Below are 20,755 nucleotides of genomic sequence, written 5' to 3' on the forward strand. Positions count from 1 at the left end.
TGGAAAAAATAAATCAGTCACCACATTTAAAGTTTGGGGACAGCCTTTTACCAGACAGGAAGTGAGGTAAAATCTGCAGCCGAGAAACCGATAAAAATAAAATGCTGACACAGGTTCCAGAGTTGCCTTTTTTGAAGTAGAACAAAAGGCAAAGCTTTGTTTGGATTTTTTACAGAGTGGAGAGGGTTTAGAATACCTATCTCTATTTGCACTGTTTACTGTTAATCACTAAAATTGGAAAGAAAAGGCCCATATTTTAAGTTGTCCTCCGAACAATCATACAGGGAAAATATTCCAATGGAATTCTCCGGCTTTGGAGGGATTTTTACACGTTCTGTTTTGGCTGTGGGACAGGAAGTGAAAGGATATCTTCCCAATGGGACACAGGTAGCAAAAAACCTGATGTGTTATAACTCTCCCTCACTCTGTCCAGAAAGGAAAAACTTGCCTTTTGTTTGACTTAAATCTAAAATCTAAAAATGTGTTTTGTTTTTTTGGGGGTTTTTGTGTTTCCTGTCCTGATGAGAGCCTTTTTACCAGACATAATTTGAAAATAATCTCTCCAATGGTACTTCTAACTGCAGTAAACATTTTTTATAAAGTTAGAATTCTTCCCCACAATATCCAATATTAAAATAAATTTTGGGTTAAAGATATTTTTATCACGTGCCTGTTAAGCTAGGGAAAGTCTAATGTCAGATCTGCCTGAAAATTTGGGTTAGAAAATTGAGATTAAAGACTTTTGTTTACCCTAGAGAAATAAGCATGCTTCTTATATTGCATGCAATGAAACATGTTGTCTATGTAAAGACTTTAGCCATTTTTAAGTCCACATTTACTATATTAGTCTAAGCATTTCTGTAAAAGTAGGTATGGGATGTAGACCTGGTGCTTCGTTTGAACGTTTTCAGAGTGTTTTTGAATGCTGAGTTAAAGTTTTGAGTTTTAAGAGCAAATTCCACTTTTATGGTGATATATTTATAGTGAGAGGTTAGGCTACAGACTAATGGTTAATATCAGGACATCAGTCCAAGTATTTCTTAAACTACGAAGTTACTGGAGTATGACCAGTTTTATTGCCTCATAAATTGAGGGGCACATAAAGTCTTAATCCTTCAGGTTGTACCAACCCCTTCAGGAGGATTAGACATTGGCAAGCAAAAAAAAATATAGGCCAAGTTAGCCCCTCCTACTAGAATACCTCAGGTTTTTTTGCATGTGTCCTAGGAAGATGGACATTTTTTCCTTTTTGCTCTCCTGTTAAAAGTATTAAGTGAAGTATTCTCCACACGAGCACAGTCATTCTCAGTTGGGTTGAAGTTTTGGATTATACTGCATATGGAACTCCACTAATTTTTGCAAAGCTAATCTGGAGGTACCCTTTAGTCAGTGGGTTCCATGTTGGGCACTTTCCAGACTCTGTTACCCATGGAGCACTTTCTAGGTCTGGAGCTGCTGGCATTACCTCTGTGCTTGCCATGTCTCTGAAGACTCACCTAGTGGGTAGGCTGGTCAGACCAAGCAGCTGGATCTCCATGTTTTTCATTGGATGCTGGGCACCATTTTTCCCAATCCCCAACAGTTTTGCTGTGTAAATCGCTATGGGACTGACCACTGATGCTTCAAAACCTTTTTCATGCCATACAGTGTTGAGGAGGCACCTTCTTGCTGCCTCTTGCAAACAGCCATGTTGAACTTTTATTCGTTCCTGCTGCTTGCCTACAGTGGCTGTCCCCTCTGGCCACTTGACCCCTTAAAAGGGATCTAACTATTGATGCTGTGGATCTCTTGCTTGTTGAACACGTAGAGCAGATGGCTGTAAAATTAAAGTGATTGTAAAGTATATTTTTTTTTTTTTCCATTTAAAATTAAAAACAAAAAGATTTTCTACTTGCTAGAGATGTGTGCAACAAAAAATGTTTAACTTAACCATTAGCCGCCCGGCCAATGGCCGTTTGGCGGCTTCAGATGTGTCTCTCCATTCCGGGTGCACGCCATTTGGCGTGCTCCCGCACATGCGCCGTTTGCGCTAATGCAGAGCGGCGCAGCAGTGCGATCTGTCACCGGCCGTGCACCTCGGACACGGCCGATGACAGATCCGAGTACCGGCTCCCGTTGCTGGTACCATGTGACCTGCTGTGACCAATCACAGCAGGTCACATGACAGTTGAATACAATGGATGGCTTCATTCATAATGCCATCCATTTTATACTAGTGCCTAGCTGTGAATGGTCACAGCTAATCACATGCACATGTCATGTGATTAGCTGTGACCAAATCACAGCTAAGCACAAAAAAAAAAAAAAAAAAAAAAAGCTGAATGAATCGATTTCATTCAGGTAAATGCTTGCTTATAGCAAAGTGATTCTTTGCTATAAGCAAATTGTGTAAAAAAAAAAAAAAAAAAATACTGATCACTTCCCCAAAGTAGTACAATGTTACTATGGTAACATTGTACTACTTTGGTCATAGTAAAATATGAAAAAAAAATCTTAAAAAAAATAAAAAAATGTAATAAAAAATGAAATATAATAAAAAAAATAAAAAATATATATATATTTTTTTCATGCTGTCACCAGTCAGTGTCCCTGTTCACCGCCATGCCAGTTATATGATGACGCTGTACTGCACTGGTGACAGTATGTAAAAAAAAATAGTGAAAATAATTTTTTTAATTTTTTCATTTTCCGAAAAATTATGACAAAAAAATACAACTTCAAAAAACTCGCCATGCCTCTTATGAAGTACGTCGGACTGTCTACTCTGCAAAAAGGGGTCATTTGGGGGATATCTGTACTATTCTGACATTCTTGGACCTCAAGAAATTAGATTGATCGTCAGTACTTCAGGATTGATCAATATTCAGATCTATACCGTAGTTTGTGAACTCTATAACTTTCCTACAAACTAAAAAATACATCCTAATTTGGGTTATTTTTACCAAAGACATGTAGTAGAATACATCTCGGCCTAAATTTATGAAGAACAATTATTTATTTGTAAACTTTTATAACAGAAACAAAGAAAAATGTGGGTTTTTTTTCAAAATTTTTGGTCTTTTTTTGTTAATTTAGCAAAAAATAAAAACCCCAGCAGTGATTAAATACCACCAAAAGAAAGCTCTAGTTGTGTGAAGAAAATGATAAAATTTTAGTTTGGGTACAGTGTTGTATGACCGCGCAATTGTCATTCAAAGTGTGAGAGCGCTGAAACCTGAAAAATGGCCTGGGCAGGAAGGTGTAAAATTGCCCGGTATTGAAATGGTTAAACTAATCTGAAAATAAATTAATTTTGTTTCATATTTGTTAAATTAAAATTATTTGTTTTCAGAATTAATTTTGTTCATTTGGTTAGTATATTCAATTTGAATTTGATTTACATTTTGGAAGACTGCTATATTTTAATATGGTAATACTTTATTTCAAAATATAATACTTCTGCAATTATGTTTGGGTTGAATGAAGGCGGATTCATCAGAATACCCAAATCATAACATAAAATAAAAGTGGCTATAAAGGCTCAAGGTTTTTTACCTCCATGCATTCTATGCATGAAGGTAAAAAAAACGTGTGCAGCAGTGCCCCCAGCCCCCTCAATACTTCTCTGAACCCCATCGCGATCCAGTGATGTGCACAACAGCCTCGGCTGTCGGTCTCTGCCTCCTCGTTGGCTAAGACAGCAAGCGGGAGCCATAGCCAGTCAGCCATGTGTGAATGGACACACAGCAGTGGCTTTGGAACATGCCTGCTCAAGTGCCCCCATAGCAAGCTGCTTGCTATGGGGGCACCCGACAGAATGGAGGATCCAGGAGCGTCGGCAAGGACCTGAGAAGAGGAGGATCCATGCTGCTCTGTGAAAAACCCATTGCGCACAGTAGGCAAGTATAATATGTTTATTTAAAAAAAAAAAGTTAACCTTTTTACTATAATTTTAATTTCGGATTCACTCGCTATGATTCTGATTGATCTACCATCATCCACCCCTAACACAATAAGGGCCCTTTTTACAATGATCAGTTTTTCAAACTGCTTTCACACTGCCCTGAAGCAAAAATGCATATGTGTTTTTGACTGGGTGTGTTGCATTTTTTTTATGCTTTTCCATTGCATTTTTCCCCTGGACTTGTGACTGGACAAAGCACTTCCCACCTGTGTTGCATTTTTTTGCCAGATTTTCCATTCATTTCAATGAAGAGGTGCATTTTGGCGTGGTGTTTTTTTTGTTTTTTGTTTTTTTTTTTTCTGCACCAAAAATGCAGCAAGCAGGACTTTTAGAAATGCAATGGAACAGTATGAAGAGTTCCATAGGATTTAAAAGGATGCATTTCTCATGCACTTTTCTTCCACTTTTTTAAAGTGAAAAAATGTGCATAAACTGATTAGTGTGAAAGGGCCCTTAAAAGTCCCGCTAACTGCCTTTTTGGTGCATGTTTGATGTGGTAAAAAAAAAAAAGGCACACCAAAAATGCACACCTCCACTGAAATGAATAGAAACTGCAGCAAAAAGGCATCAAATACTCAACACGCCTGTGAGAGGTGCTTTGGCTAAAATGTTGGACTGTAGAACCTTTGAGCAAGAAGCATTTGATCCATATGGATTTCAAGGCAAAACGTCTCCTCGAACTGACTCTTGAAAATATCTTGAAGGTTCTCACTGACAGCAGGAGCACTTAGCCTTCGGTTTCTTCCATTGGGGAAGATAAGTAATTTCCCTTTCTGACCATGATGAAGGAGCCCTTGAACTTCCTCGACTTGAGTCCAAGTAAGAACACAAGTCCCTTAACTTGAATCCATTTAGGAACACAGGTCACACATCTGTTTTTGATCATGCTCTCGATACTGCTTTGCTGCAAAATTTAACTACCTTGCTGGTAATTTCAGGGGTTATACTCTGCGCTGGGCTACAATTTTTTGTTTGCTACTATCCAGCCCTCCTGCAGACAGCAGTATAACCTGAAGGTTAAGACATTCTGTGTCCCTCAATGGAGTCCAAGAAAGATTTTTCAAGGAGTACAAAAATCTTATTTTTTTTCTATAGAGAAGTGTTTGTTTTATAGTTGTGTTGCAGTACCATTATTCACCAGCAGGTGAAATTAAAACCTGTATAAAAATCCAGTTGCAAGAGGGGGTAGGAAGTCATGAAGGCAACTACAGAAACAGAACCTCAGCTGTCAGTTTTGTAACAAGCGTATGGCACTGCTCGAAGCTGGACAGAATATACAATTAGCCCGCCAGCAGAGGAAGAGAGGGGAGCAGCATCCCAAGTAGTACCAGAGACATGCCAAATGTAAAGAGAGGACGGGTGGGAACCGCTCATACCAGTCCCGTCACAGAGGGCCAGCCTGCCCACCCTTCCTCTCTTTGCATTTGTCATTTTTGTTACCCATGAAATGGGTGAATACTGTTACCATGACTTCCGGGAGGAGGATGTTGAATTGTGTACACTGAAGTGCCTGCAGGTATGAGTATGGTGGGGCATATAACAAAGTTTGCTTTTATATACACCAATCAGCCATTATCTTATGACCACCCACCTAATATTGAGTAGGTCCTCCTTTTGTTGAAATAGCCCTGACCCATTAAGGCATACACTTCACAAGACCGCTGAAGGTATACTGTGGTATCTGGCACCAAGTCATCAGTAGCGAATTCCTTAATTCCTGCAGGGTGCAAGGTGGGGGTCTCCATAGATTGGACTTATTTTTCCAGTATGTCTCATAGGTGCTCAATTGGAATGAGATCTGGAGACTATGGCGGCCAAGTCAGCACCTCCCAACTTGTTGTGTTCTCAAACCATACTTGAACCATTTTTTGCAGTGTGGCAAAGCGCATTATCCTGCTGAAAGAGGCCACTTCCATTTCCAAGAAGGGTGATACTTGGTCATGGTGATGTTTAGGTAGGTGGTACAGTGAAGGAAATAAGTCTTTGATCCCCTGTGGATTTTGACCCCTTTCAAAGAAATGATCAGTCTAAAAATCTAATGGTAAGTGTATTGTAACACTGAGAGACAGAATAGCAACAAAAAATTCAAAAGTAATGCATGTCTAACAAATGATGCACTGATTTGCATGTTCATGAGGGAAATAAGTATTTGAGCTCCCTTCACAAAACATGACTTAGTATTTGGTGGCAAATCCCTTGTTGGCAATCACAGAGGTCAGACGGTTTCCTGTAGTTGGGTTTGCACACATCTCAGGAGGGATTTTGGCCAACTCCTTGCGGCAGTTCCCTCCACAGATTTTCAGTCGGATTAAGGTCTGGAGACTGGCTAGGCCACTCCAGGACCTTAATGTGCTTCTTCTAGAGCCACTCCTTTGTTGCCTTGGCCATGTGTTTTGGGTCATTGTCATGCTGGAACACCCATCAACGACCCATTTTTAATGCCCTGGCTGAGGGAAGAAGGTTCTAACCCAAAATTTGATGGTACATTGCCCCATCCATCACCCTTTTGATGCGGTGCAGTTTTCCTATCCCCTTTGTAGAAAAACACCCCCAAAGCAGAATGTTTTCACCACCATGTGTGACAGTTTGGAGGAGGAATGTTGTCTATGACCCCAAGAACACCATCCCAACATGGCGAGTTGAGTTGATCCCAAAGAGCTCGATTTTGGTCTCATCCAACCGCAACACTTTCAACCAGTCCTCCTCTGCATCATTCAAATGTTCAGTGGAAAACTTCAGACGGGCCTGGACATGTGCTTTCTTGAGCAGAGGGACCTTGCGGGCACTGCAGGATTTCAATCCTTGTCGGCGTAGTGTGTTACCAATAGTTTTCTTGGTGACTGACCACAGTCACAGCTGCCTGGAGATCACTGACAAGACCCTCACGTATAGTTCTGGGATGATTCCTCACTGTTCTCATGATCATTGACACTCCACGAGGTGAGATCTTGCATGGTGCACCACACCTAGGGAGACTGACAGTAGTTTTGTGTTTCTTCCATTTGCGAATGATTGCACCAACTGTTGTTACCGTCTCAACAAGCTGCTTGGCGATAGTTTTGTAGCCCAGTCCAGCCTTGTGTAGGTCTACAATCTTGTCCCTGACATCCTTGGACAGCTCTTTGTCATGGTGGAGAGTTTGGAATCTGATTGTTTGATTGCTCCTGTGGACAGGTGTCTTTTATACAGGTAACAAAATGAGATTAGCAGACCTCCCTTTAAGAGACTGCTTCTAATCTCAGATTGTTACTTGTATGAAAGACACCTAGTAGCCAGAAATCCTGCTGAATGATAGGGGATCAAACACGTATTTCCCTCATGAACATGCAAATCAGTGCATAATTTGTTAGACATGCATTTCTTTTGAATTATGTGTTGCTATTCTGTCTCTGTGTTATAATACACCTACCATTCGATTTTTAGACTGATCATTTCTTTGTGAGTGGGCAAACATTCAAAATCAGCAGGGGATAAAATACTTATTTCCTTCACCGAATGTGTCAAGTAACATCCACATGAATGGCAGGACCCAAGGTTTCCCAGCAGAACATTGCCCAGAACATCACTCCATCTCTGAGGGCTTGCCTTCTTACCATATTACATCCTGGTACCATCTCTTGTGGCACACACACACCCAGCCATCTATATGATGTAAAAGAAAATGTAATTCTTCAGACCAGGCCACCTTCTTCCATTGCTCCATGGCCCAGTTCTGATGCTCATGTGGTCATTGTAGGCACTTTTGGCTGTGGACATGGCTGAGCATGGGAACCCTGACCACTCTGCGGCTACCCAGCCCCATATACAGCATACTGTGATGATCATTTTTTCTGCTTTCAACACAAACTTCATGTGGACATGTTTGCTTGCTGCCTAATATACACTGATTTTCAGATTCCCTTATAAGATAAATGTTGTTCACCTATCCTGTCAGTAGTCAAAATATTATTGCAGATCAATGTATGTATTTCCATTTTATATTTTGTAGGAAAAACTATATACATTTGCATGTAGAAATTGGCTATTGTGTCCATTCTGTGTTTTTTTGTTGTTTTTTTTTTTTTGTTTTGTTTTTAATTCTAGAATCCGTAAACTGAACCGTTTTCATGAGATTGTAGTACAAGAACTTTCAACACTTGAGGCTGACACACAGGCTTTGAGAGAGCTGGAAAAGGAAACATTGGTAAGTCCATGATTGCTTGTCAATAGGCACTTGAAAATCTAGTTTTGTTTTAATCTTCAAACGTAGCTGGTATATGGCTGTCTTTGACAAATTGGGGATGTCCTGTTTCTAGTGGTCAGAAGCAGATTGCACCTATTTAAAGTTTGCTGATAACACTAACACTGATTCTAGATCAGCAATAAACATCAGATAGTTTCAGACACGTTCATAAATTTTCTTTGAAAGTGATGAAATTGCCATGTGTATGGCAAGTATTACATTTTACTTTATAAACACTGAAGTACAAACAGTCACAATTTTGAACTATTAGTGTAACTAATTTACTTGACTGTTTACAAATAATTTTCTAGAAGTTATTGATCTGGTAACATGTATGTAGTTTTAGACACTTAGGAGTAAACTTGATCATGCAGATACTTACATTTGTTGGTAAAGTAGAGCGGTCTGTTAACTTTGACATCAACATAATTTTTACATTAAGGGCATTGAATCAAAAAGGTTAAAGGAGCAATAACATTTATTCCATCACAGACATCATGTGCCCATCCTGAAATGGGCCACGTCAGTGTGGATTGAGCTTAAACGCCTCACTTCATTTCAGGACCTCCCAGATAACCTATCCTTATAGATATAGAACAACCCTACATTAGCACAACTTTGTATTTCTAAATACTGCATTATAGAAACTAGGGATGCATTGATACCGATGCTTGTGCAAATGCTTCCGATACCCGAAACTGATACTTTTTGCTGAGCAATTTGAGTCCTTACAAAATGAATGGGCTCAAACTGCACTGCAAAGAATCACATGCAATTTGCACAGGAATGCAGTGCGATTCCTGTCCAAGTTGCATGGGGTCTCCCCACCGCTCCGGAGCTGTCATTTGTCTGTAGTCTTGAACGTCCTGAGTCATGACCAACAGGTGCTGGCTATAAACCCTTGGGTTGGCACAGTGGATTATGATTTATTCCTTGTGAGAACCTCAAGTAGCCGTGCATCCCATGCCTGATCAGGTAATGGCTTGCTAACACAGAAGGGGTCCTCTGATCGCTGGGAACATCGCTGCAGATCCTAGATGATGGAAGAGGATGGTGATCTACAGACCACTAGAAAGTCCTAGAAAGTCAGACACTAGATCAGGAGAGAACACGCAGTGGGTGACTACAGGGCAGGGGCAGACTGACCATTTGAGCAGTCGGGCACTGCCCGAGGGCCCGGGGTCCGTAGGGGGCCCCATGAGATGCCCCTGGTACCTTTCATTGGCTTTTTCATAGGCTTTTTTGGGTGTGGGTGAGGACACAGGGGCCCCATGATCCCCTATTGCCTGGGGGCCCCATGAATTGTCAGTCCGCCCCTGCTACAGGGTTAAAAAAAAAAAAAAAAAGCATAGGGGCCTAACAAAGCTGAAAACAGTGAAGGGACCTTACCTGTATATAAAGTGTCTGGGCAGAATAAATCACAATCCACTGTGGCCAACCAAGGGTTTATATCCAGCACCTGTTGGTCATGACTCACGTTCATCACTGCAGACAAATGACAGCTCTGGAGCGGTGTAGGAAACTGCATGTGATATGGACAGGAATCGCACCACATTCCTGTTCAAATTGCATATGATTCTTTGCAGTGCGATTTTGAGCCCATGCACCATAGATTTATGGTTTTAATCAGAGACCAGTATAAACCCATCTATGAATATGCACTAATAGGAGTGTTAGTCTCCCTAAAGTGTTTATAACCACTCTCTATTCCCACTTACAACAAACTAAACTGGGTAAAACTCTATTAAGACTAAATGACAGACCCTACTACCTGCTGTGTCTACTGAGGAATAGGATAATATATGCTCCTCTAGCATGATAGTTTCGCCTTGGAAAACAATAGTAATAAATGTATGTGAATCCCAGCTGCCACTTAAAATCTACGCTCCCCACTTGTGGCATACTAATAAACCATGATGAGTGGCTCTAAATATATTGTATAAAGCAAAACAAAATGATAATGCCAGGGTGACCAATAAACCAATGACATCGACTATCACTCTTCTCTAATTGCTCAAAAAATGTGATAAACAAGTATGAAAAAATGCTCAAATTCCACACATATTTCCAACACTGATATGTCCAGTGCAATGCTTAATCTTCCAAGTGCTTGTGATGCCACATGTCCTTCATAAGAAAAGAACTCACCAATGGTTATGGCCCTTTACACCGTAATGGGTCAGAAAACAGTTGTATATCTTTAGGACTCCGCCACGGAGGACAGCTGTCCAACTGCTGTATATATACCCATGTGAAAATCGCTGAGGTGAGTTTGAGGACACTGATGTCAGTATGCATCACCTTAAATCATGAGGAACAGCCCATAGCCTGTACCAGTGCTGTCCCCAGTCTAGACTGGGCTTCAAGGCTTCTAAGTTTTGCAAGACCTTCCAGGCATACCTGCTGTACACAGTCTTCCTTTATGGAGACAGGAGGAACCATGACAAGCTCTTTTGCCTCTCAAGTGTCTACCAGATTTGAAGTATCTTTTTGGAGAAGAATGTGTTTAAGTTTGGCAACCCCGTCTATTAATTAAACCATTGACCATCCCAGTGGAAGATGCAACGGTCTTGGAGGATCTCTTAAACATATGGTTGGAGGTAATTTTTAGAACAGTTTTCTCAGGCAGGCCCTGCACTGCAACCTGTCGCGGCCATGATCTTAGTCTGTCAAATGCTAGCTGACTGGGCTAAGGCCTTTAGGAAGGATCATACTTGTTCCCTTGATTTTAGTGTTTGGCACTCATGTCTGTAGCTTTGAACTACAGTACTGATAAGGATTGTTGGAAGTATCCCATCTCATTTCCTTTATTTTTCTCCTGTCCGTTAATATGAGCAGGAGTCTTTGTCTAAAGTGTTTGGCTGCAGAATCCGCATACAAAAGAAGCCTTCAGCATGAGGGGGCCTAACCCCTTTCCAAAGCGGGGGAATGTGTTGGCTTTTACAAACATTTACTGCCACCTCCTTTTCTTTTATTATTACATCAAACCTGTTTATGTAACTGCACAGGTTAGCAGACCTTCATACAGCCTTTGTGGATTTTCTGGAGCAGGGCTTCGTTGTCCCAGTGTTTATGGTAGCGCAGTTCCAGGGGTTCTCCATCCTGTTCAGTTCTCAAACCAAAAGGGTGATTCCAATCAGTCATAGATTTCAAGCCTTTACGTGTCTTCATTCAGGCTCACACATTCTATATGGAATCCACCAGGTCTGTCATAGCTTTCCTCCACCAGGGAGAATTTCTAGCCTTTATGGACATTAAGGTTGCAAACTTGCATGTCCCCATTTTTACAGCTCTTCAGCGTTTACTACAATTTGCTTGCCCTGACATTCAGCCTATCTTTTGCATCTTGAATGTTCTCTAAGGTGCTGGCTTCTGTGTTAGCATTAATGCTCTCTCAGGGCATTCCTATTGTCGGACATCTAGACTACCTGCTGAGGAAACAGATCTGGCTGACAATGTAGCCCTAACAATCCCAGACCTTGCAGAGATTTGACTGGATCCTGAACCTTGAGACATCATTTCCTGAAACCACTTTGTAATGTTTGGATCTAATCCTACACATGGCACAAGCCAGAGTTTCTCTTTTCAGGAGAATTGTCAAACTCTCCACTCCCAGATTCAGACTCTTCAGTCCAAGGGTTATTTAACTTGTTTTTGCACAATAGTTCTGGGGCTGATGGCAGCCTTCCTTGAGACAGTACCATTTGTCCAGTTATACTCCAGACCCCTGCAACACAACATTCTTTCCTCATGTGACAAGTCAGTCTAATTCTTGAACAGACCAGTTTGTCTCACATGTCTCACACCAAAGACCAGGTTGTCTCTGGCTTGGTGGCTCAGGAATCCAGCTCTGGGTTCTGGAAAGTCCTGTCTTCTTAAATATACTCATGTTGAATGGTAGCCATTCAGGCTGGGAAGGAGTCTTGGGTGTTATGCCTGTGCAGGGAACTTGGCTGTAGAGGCATCTTTACTCTTGATCAACATTCTGTAGCTTTGGGTGATTTGGTGGTCCTTGCAAAGCTGGACCTTTTGGCAGTGGGGTAATCCAGTCCAGATTTAGTTGGAACACGCCACAGCTGTGACATACAGAAATCATTTAAGATGAACCAGAAGTTTGTCCATGGCAGGAAAAGTATCCTGATTGGGGCACAACCTCTTATTCCAGCCCTATACACTGTTTACATTCTACTCCTGAACAATTGGCAGTGCCTGGATCCAGAGGTGCTCCAGGACCTGTGTCTTTCTGGCTTGTCTCTAAATACAGGTATCCTCTAGTACAATCAGTGGATGCTCTTTTGGTTCCACAGGATCCTTACACCCTGATCTATGTATTTCCTCCCCTGAAACTCCTTCTTTGTCTGCTTCTCAAGATGGAGGGCATTCTTGTCATACTCATTGCTCCAGACTGGCCTGACAAGACTCTTCACAATTGTGGGTACTTCCAGATCAACCTGATCTTCTAGTTCAAGGACTCAGTAACCATCCTGTTTCATGCATCATTGACATAAATGTCATGGTTGTCCCATGATGCTGAAAGCTAGAAAGTCCACTTTCCACAAGGTCTCTCAGTGCACATGGAATGCATACTTTTCTTTAGGTGAATCTAGAAATGTTCACCCCAGGAAATTCACCTTGGACGAATCCTGGCCTATTTGCAGGTGGGTCAGGTGCAGCGTTTAGCCCTTGGCACCTTTTAGGATCATGTCCTTGCTTTTGCAATCATGATCCAAAGACCGCTATTTTCTCATTCCTTGATCAAGACTTTTGTGCTGGGTTTCTCCCATGTGGCCCCTCTTTTCTGCACCATGACTAAATGAGATCTAAATTTGATTCTCTTGGCCCTTTTGAACCTATCAGGAATATTACCCTTTCTACTCTGACAAGGTTATGTTTCTTGTTGCTATCAGGGTAAGTTGGTGGACTTATCCTATAAATAACCCTTACCACATACATTCTTACTGCACACACTGCAGGAAGAACAGCAAGCGGACTTATTTGGGATTCTAAAAATGTTTCTTTTTTTACCATAGAGTCTTTAATATCACATTGATACTTCTACATTTTTCTTGAACAGGAAATTTGGGAGAACCAAACTTTGAAAGTTAAACAGTTTTGTGTAAATCAATCAAAAAGGTACGTATAGTTATTAGACGTGCAGAAGAAAACTTTTTTTTTTTTTTTTAAATTTCGAATTGATTTGTTAAGTTACTAATTTAGTTTTGTAACAAAATTCATTTGTTTTCATTGTTAGATTTTGACCAGATTCAGATTTTTCTTTTACAATGGATTCAAAGTATTTGAAGTGGAAATATTGGATCCATTCAAATTCAATGTGAAGAATAGCCATTTGTTAACCATGATTCATCTGCTGTCAGCAGTCCTTGAGATCGGGTGTGGTTTTTACGGGGAACCCCACACCAAAATTTAAAAAAATTGTTTGGGGTCCCCCGCAAAATCCATGCCAGATGCTTATCCAAGCATGCAACCTGGCAGATCAGGAAAGGGAAGGCGGGTAAATGAGCAAGTGCTCCTCCTAAACCATACCAGGCCACGTGCCCTCAACATGGGGGGGTGCTCTGAGGCAGGGGGGCACCCCCCCAAAGTACCTTGTGCCCATGTTGATGGGGACAAGGGTGTCTTCCCCACAACCTTGGGTGCTGGTTGTGGGGGTCTGCGGGCAGGGCACTTATCAGAATCTGTAAGCCCCCTTTAACAAAGAGCCTCAAGATCCCGCCCCCCCCCCCCCATGTGAATGAGTAGGGGTATACCCCTGTTCATTCACCAAAAAAATGTGTCAAATAAAACCGCAGACCGTTTTTGACCAGTCCTTTTAGAAAAAAAACAAAAATATACCCCGAATGAAATCCAGCGTAAATCATAATGAACACTGACCTGAATTCTAAGTCCCTGCCCACAGACCCTTACAACCACAATCCACTGTTGGGGAAGAGTACATTGTCCCCATCATTATGGGGACAAGGTGCTTTGTGGGGGTAGCCTCCCTGCCCCAAAGCACCCCTTTTCATTTTGAGGGCAAGGGTCTGGTATGAATTTGGGGGAGAGGGCCCATTTTGTATTTTTTTTTTTCTTTTCTTTTAAATAAATGCCTGCACTGGTTTGTTTATATTCTGCTGTCAGTGGGGAATTCCACTGACAGCAGCTTCATCATGGTTGTTGAGGACAAATTAATGTCCTTATTTCTTCAATGTGTATTTTGGAATCATTGAAATTTGTTACTGTTGTATTCAGAAATTCAGATGCATACGAATTTCCAAACAGCAAAATTTCATCAGAATTTCAATTCAGAATGAAACAAACCACATATGGCTAATAGTTATTTTATACAAAAAATATCCAGTATATATTGATTATATCCCAAGCATCCCTACTTTATTCAGGCTATAGAATTGCCAGTTTGCTGAGTCACAGCAGTAATTTAAATGTTTTAAAATTTTCTTTTATTTTCTATCAAAATGCTTGAAGCTGAATTCCAGGTATGGCAACTTTTACATTGTTACATTGTTCAGTTGGTGTTATATTATAATGCCACTTCATATCACTCAAATTAAGTATGTTTTGTTTTTTTTTTTCAGACTTGAAACAGTGCTTGGTGAGACCAAGGACCTTCATACAAAGGTATTGTACTTATTGTACACTTGCAAAAGAGGCGGCAATCCTGGTTTCTGCTATTTTTTATTTGCAGAATACACTGTCTGCTCTATAGCAGTGGTTTTGCTAAAGCTGGCCATACATGGATTGAATGTTTTGGTTTCCAGACCTAACAAGCCTTCCCAAAAGCCCTTCTCACAATAAAGGCTCCCCACTCCTAGGTGTGGGGGAGATATGTGGTGGCCTTTGCGCCAGTCTAGATCCAAGATGTCCCAGAGCTCTGGATTATGTCTGTCATTTGAAAGGATACAAAATAGAGTTAATATCCCTGCTGTCTCCTCAGTTTCCACCTTCCAGTTTGCCAACTTCAGCACAAGGAGTGGTTGTGCCAGTTCCTTCAGAAAAACAATTTCATGGTTGCATTTCCAAACCTATTACCAAAACAAAAAAAGGACAACCACCCAGTACAGGACTCCATTAACAGATTTATTTGTGTACCAATACATATCTGCCGAAACGCATCGGGTGGAGCTAGGGCATACGTCACCTTGCATGTGTGCACACCTGCTGCCATCTTTGAAGTGGTACACGCTGTCTTTTACCCTCATACAATGCTGTACTGGATTGTTTGTGATGTAATGCATTACTGTGGCTCAAATATTTAAGGATTTTACACTATGGGCGCTTTTCTTGTTCCATGCACCTGCTTCTGTGTATCCACCACCGTGTATAATCAACAATAAAGGCCTCTTACCAAATTTGTTGGACCATAAAATTATAAATGGTCATAATCGCTTATGAATCATACACCTTCCACCACTCTTCTCATAAGATCTGCAGGTCAGCACACTCCCATTCAAAGCAGTTCATGGTCAAAAAAATTTAAAACTTGCTACACTATAGAAGTGTTTATAAGTGTCCTTTATTGGACTAAAGTTTAAATCCAGCAAGATATAAATAACAACTTTGCTTGTAATCCAGTAGGCAAAAATTAGCTGGCTCCAACCGACTAGTGTGCGTGATGTCATCATGTCTAGGGCATCTAATGTTTGCCTGTTCAAATTGAGGGACACAGCACAGCACAGATCAGCATATGCTTCTATGGGGTCTTTGGGACTTAAGGTTTCCTGCTTTTATCCCTGTGCCAGTTCAATCTCGGGAGCTCCTTACGAACCCATCTACTGTTCTCTTACCCAGAGCACTTGTTTGCTTTGGGAAATGTCATCAGATGTATTTGTTGTCCATCAGGTCCACAATCCCTGACCTTCCCTAGAGGACATTTTGTCTTAGTGCTTTCTCATAGTGTGACACACTCTGATAACCCACGGTAGATAAAATGGTTGCTGTGGGCTGTAGTGGCCATCACCATCCAGATGGTCCAAAGCCTTTTAGAGTCAACTGGATCCTGCTTCCTCAGGAATCAGTGCCAGAAAATTTTCATAGCCTATAGATAGTTTAAACCAGTATAGTACTTCAATAGAAAGTGCTACAGTATATTTAATCTGACATCCCTTCCCCATGGTCAGGCAGTTACTCTGCACTCAACTGTCACAGAAGAGTTGAATATCAAGGGGTCATCCCCTCAGAGGCAACAGCTTTTCTCCAGTCTCTTCTCAGGCTACTTTAACCCTTTCTTCTGCTATTATAGATCTAGTTTCTGAGCAGTCTAACTTGCCTCTGTGGATCAGTTAGTCTTCAGATCACAAAGTCCTCCAGTCCTGGAGCTGGAGAGAGCTACTACTTCAACCATCAGCAAAGATCCAGTCATTAGAGAACACTTGTCTCCTGGAATAAATTATAGAGTTCCAGACCATGTGGGTTCCTTCTATGTACACCATGGGATCATTCCCATGTCAGCTTTTCTGATGCGAACACCATTGGATATCAAGGTACTCTTGCGCCTCTACCAGCAAGAAGGAACAGGTATTCTTGTTGAGATCAAAACTTATCTGGCCCCTAACTTGAAGAAAGCAGAGCAAACAGGCCTAAAAATAAGAGTTTTGTCCAAGTAAGACCTCCTGGAGGCCAGTTTCCCAGCTAGTTCTTTCTGGACATGGGGGTGATGTCCTTGCACCAGGGTGCATTCCATATCCTGCCGAGGTGGAGGACATTGGTGAAGGGTGCCATGATACCCTGGGCTATCTGCATGCCTAACAAATTAGCTAACAACTCATGCAGGAATCCTCTGAAAGTAGCAGAGAATGTTTTAATGACTCAATGTGATATGTCTGCCTGAGTCAAAGCCCTTCCCATCTGGTTGTCTTACAGACTTGAGAAGGGTTTTCTAGCACTCTTCCTTGCATTGGTTTTTCAGAGGAGAATGTTCTTCACTATCCTAATAAGACTTTTGACTGTTGCTCCACAGACTTCTAATGCATTGTTTGATCTGAAGGTGGTCAGACTTTACGAAGATTTAGTTCAAATAAGGGACTCCTGGGAAAGCGCTCTCTTGGGGCCTTCCCCAAGGTTTGTATTCATTTCTACAGATAAATAGGAGTTGTTTCTTAGCTGTATCATATCTGTATCACTCGCTGTCAGTTTGGAGAAGAGATCTACCTTTTATCCTTGCCTAATCCTGGTCTAGGAAGCTCCCATGTACCTTACTTTCTTAGTTGTATGGTCTCTGTAGGATTCAGAAATCGCTGCTACACTGCTCTACTTTAGAGCAAAGTCATCCTCTTGCTTCCTTTGGTGAGGTGAATGTTTGCCCTGGTAGTCCTTTCAGATGCAGTATGTTCCTACTTCTCTTTGACCTCTAGGATCTGTTGAATTGAGGCTGAGAGCCCTGTCTCTGTAAGGCTGCTGTGGTTATCCTTTACCAGAACATTGTTTTGTTTGTTTTTTTTTAGTTTGATTTTTGTATTAGTTACACTTAAGGCTGTAATTCCTTCTTTGTTTACAAATTGTATTTTGTTCCACCTTCTGGTGGGTACAGGTAGACCAATTTTCCAAGCTATGGTCTTTGATTCAGGGTCCCCTTTCTTATGATGATGTCACGTCATTTGTGTGAGAATTTTTGGACAAGAAAGAAAATAGGGTTTTTGTACTCAATGTGAAATTAATTTCTGTGTCCATTGAGGGACGCAGGTCCCACCCCTCTGTGTTAGTCATGTTCTTGATACAGCTTGCTACAAACTGAGATGTCCTGGGTAGTAGGAGGGGTTATGCTGGGCTGGCATTTAGATTTTTTGTATACCAATCATGCTATAGGTGGCAGTTTAACACAACAGTATATGACTTGCTATGTCCTTCGTTTACGCCAAGAAAAGGATTTTACAGTGCTTAAACACTAAAATGCATACTGATACTTTAAATTTATCGTAGGCATTAATGACTCCTGGTGATAAAAAGGTTAGTGTACTGGAGCTCAAGCGCTCCTACCATAATGTGCAAGTATATGCGACACACTTATTTTTTCGTTAGTCCTCCAGCAATGACAGGTCCACTCTCTACATCATTGCTCTGCTGCTGCCATCTTCACTGTCACTCCTTTCAGCTTGGCATCTGTTTTTCTTTTCTTTTTTTTTTTGCTCATTGGGCCATCATTAATGATGTACATGCATGCTGGAGTTACATTATCGACTGAATTCTCAGCATCTCACAAGCCAAAAGTGTGCACTGTACTTTATATGAAACATGCAATAGAAGAAAAATGGTACACAGGTAAAGAAAAATTTGGGCAGATGAGAAATAGTCTCTTCTACCTACAAGCATTTTTTTTTTTTACTTCAGCTCCATGTTATACATTTTCCACAATGTAACAAATGTTGAATTCATAGGATGTTTATAAGCAGCTAACTTCATTCTGGTCCTATAACCATGTTTATTTTCTTAGAATAATGACCAATTGACAGAAGTCACAGAAAGTTGCCAGAAACCAACGAAAGACTGAACGACTTTCAGCTTTTTCCTGTAAACTATTGCCTGTTTTTCGTGTTGTAATATTTTCAAATTCTTGTTTGCAATGTTTCAGTTGATAAGCTAATAAAATTTTGAGATCTTCGAAATGTTGTCCTTAATGTGTATGAAAGATTATAGAGGTAACTCAAATTTGGAGTAAAAACATCAACAAGTCAGCAACAAGTCAAGATGTGTGAAGCTGTTTTTTTTGTTGTTTTACATGTTTATAGTCCTGTTCTGCCCACCAAATGGAAATTATCAAGTTCTAAGGTAGAAGCAGACAGGAATTTTTTTTTTTTTTTTGTTTCAAAGTGGGGTACACGAAGTCTAACTAAATCCAACCCAATATTTGGCCGCCTTCATATGGGTGATTACCGTGAGACATCAGATTCCAGCAGCAAGAATTGGCAGATTCTTGTGGCTGGAATGATAATGTATGTGAATAGTGTTGTCCACTCAGCTTGTACAAAATGACAGGCAGACACAAGCTATCGCGATTTGCATGTAGTCATTAGAGATGAGCGAAGTATTCAAAAATTTGATTCGACTGATTTGGCGAATTCGTGGAAAAATTTTGATTCGAGTCGAATATATTCGCTACGAATTTAACTTATAAAAGGGTGTTTCTAGGCTTCAGAGAGCCTTTATATTAGTGCAGAACACTGTACCTTTAATTTAAATGCCCTTGGAGTCTGCTGGGGAAGAGAAATAATACTGACAGTCAGTATGACATGCAGATGAGTGCCGTCGATCTTAGAATCACCGCACACTTCACTCATTTGGGCAGTCACGGGGCCAAAACCAGAGTGTGGAGCCACAGTGTGGCGGTGGAGGCAGCAGCAATGGGAGGCCATACAGCACCCTATGACAAAATGGAACCCACCAGCAGTGTGAGGAGACCTGAAAGTGGCACATGGCAGAGTGTGGCGATGGAGACAGCAGCAATGGGAGGCCGTACAGGGACCCATGACACACTCTGGACCTGGCAGCAGCATGAGGAGGCGGTACAGGGGCCCATGACAGATTACGGGCCTGGAAGCAGCATGAGGAGTTGGTACGGGGGCCCATGGCAGATTACGGGCCTGGCAGCAGCAATGGGAGGCCGTACAGGGACCCATGACACACTCTGGACCTGGCAGCAGCATGGGGAGGCGGTACAGGGGCCCATGACAGATTACGGGCCTGGCAGCAGCATGAGGAGTCGGTACGGGGGCCCATGACACACTCTGGACCTGGCAGCAGCATGAGGAGGCGGTACAGGGGCGCATGACAGATTACGAGCCTGGCAGCAGCAACTTGGACAGGAGGACGTTCAGCTTCTGCACCGTCGGGTGCGTGCTCGCAAACTGTTGTCTCTTGGAAACGGATTCCAAGAAAGACTGCTGACGGAATCCGTGAAGAGGAGTAGCAGGAGAAGGAGCATCTGAACGAGCGGAATATGCCAACAAGCGACAACAGGGGCCCATGACAGATTACGGGCCTGGCAGCAGCATGAGGAGTCGGTACGGGGGCCCATGGCAGATTAGGGGCCTGGCAGCAGCTATGGGAGGCCCGTAATCTGCCAGCACCCTATGACAAAAAATGGAACCCACCAGCAGTGTGAGGAGACCTGAAAGTGGCACATGGCAGAGTGTGGCGATGGAGACAGCAGCAATGGGAGGCCGTACAGGGACCCATGAGAGACTCTAGACTTGGCAGCAGCATGAGGAGGCGGTATAGGGGCCCATGGCAGATTAGGGGCCTGGCAGCAGCTATGGGAGGCCCGTAATCTGCCAGCACCCTATGACAAAAAATGGAACACACCAGCAGTGTGAGGAGACCTGAAAGTGGCACATGTTTGGGGCATGATTCATGGCGGATTTAGTCAGTTGTGTCAGGAACTGGTGGTTTGAAATCCAGACTAATCCACGCCTGATTCATTTTCACAAACGTGAGTCTCTCCACACTTTGGGTGGACAGTCGTGTCCTCCACGGAGTTGCAATACCTCCTGCCGCACTAAACACGCGCTCCGATGCCACGCTACTGGCCGGGCATGACAGCCTTTCAAGGGCAAATTCAGCTAGTTGGGGCCAAAGGTCAA

The 20,755-nt window shown here is 42.0% G+C and overlaps 1 protein-coding gene across 1 annotated transcript in view; it reads left to right on the plus strand.

Annotated features, from left to right (window-relative positions):
- Window positions 1-18,781, plus strand: part of SYCP2L (synaptonemal complex protein 2 like) — a 146,621-nt gene extending 127,840 nt beyond the window's left edge. The window contains exons 33-36 of the mRNA XM_089682145.1: window positions 8,027-8,126; window positions 13,240-13,298; window positions 14,759-14,801; window positions 18,610-18,781. Of these exons, the coding sequence (XP_089538271.1) occupies window positions 8,027-8,126; window positions 13,240-13,298; window positions 14,759-14,801; window positions 18,610-18,666 (259 nt within the window). The 3' untranslated portion in view covers window positions 18,667-18,781. The remainder of the gene's footprint in view (window positions 1-8,026; window positions 8,127-13,239; window positions 13,299-14,758; window positions 14,802-18,609) is intronic.
- Window positions 18,782-20,755: the final 1,974 nt, after the last annotated feature.

Source organism: Staurois parvus, unplaced genomic scaffold, assembly GCF_062004578.1.
Source record: "Staurois parvus isolate SC_StPar_1 unplaced genomic scaffold, SC_StPar_1.0 ptg000287l, whole genome shotgun sequence".
Classification (NCBI taxonomy): domain Eukaryota; kingdom Metazoa; phylum Chordata; class Amphibia; order Anura; family Ranidae; genus Staurois; species Staurois parvus.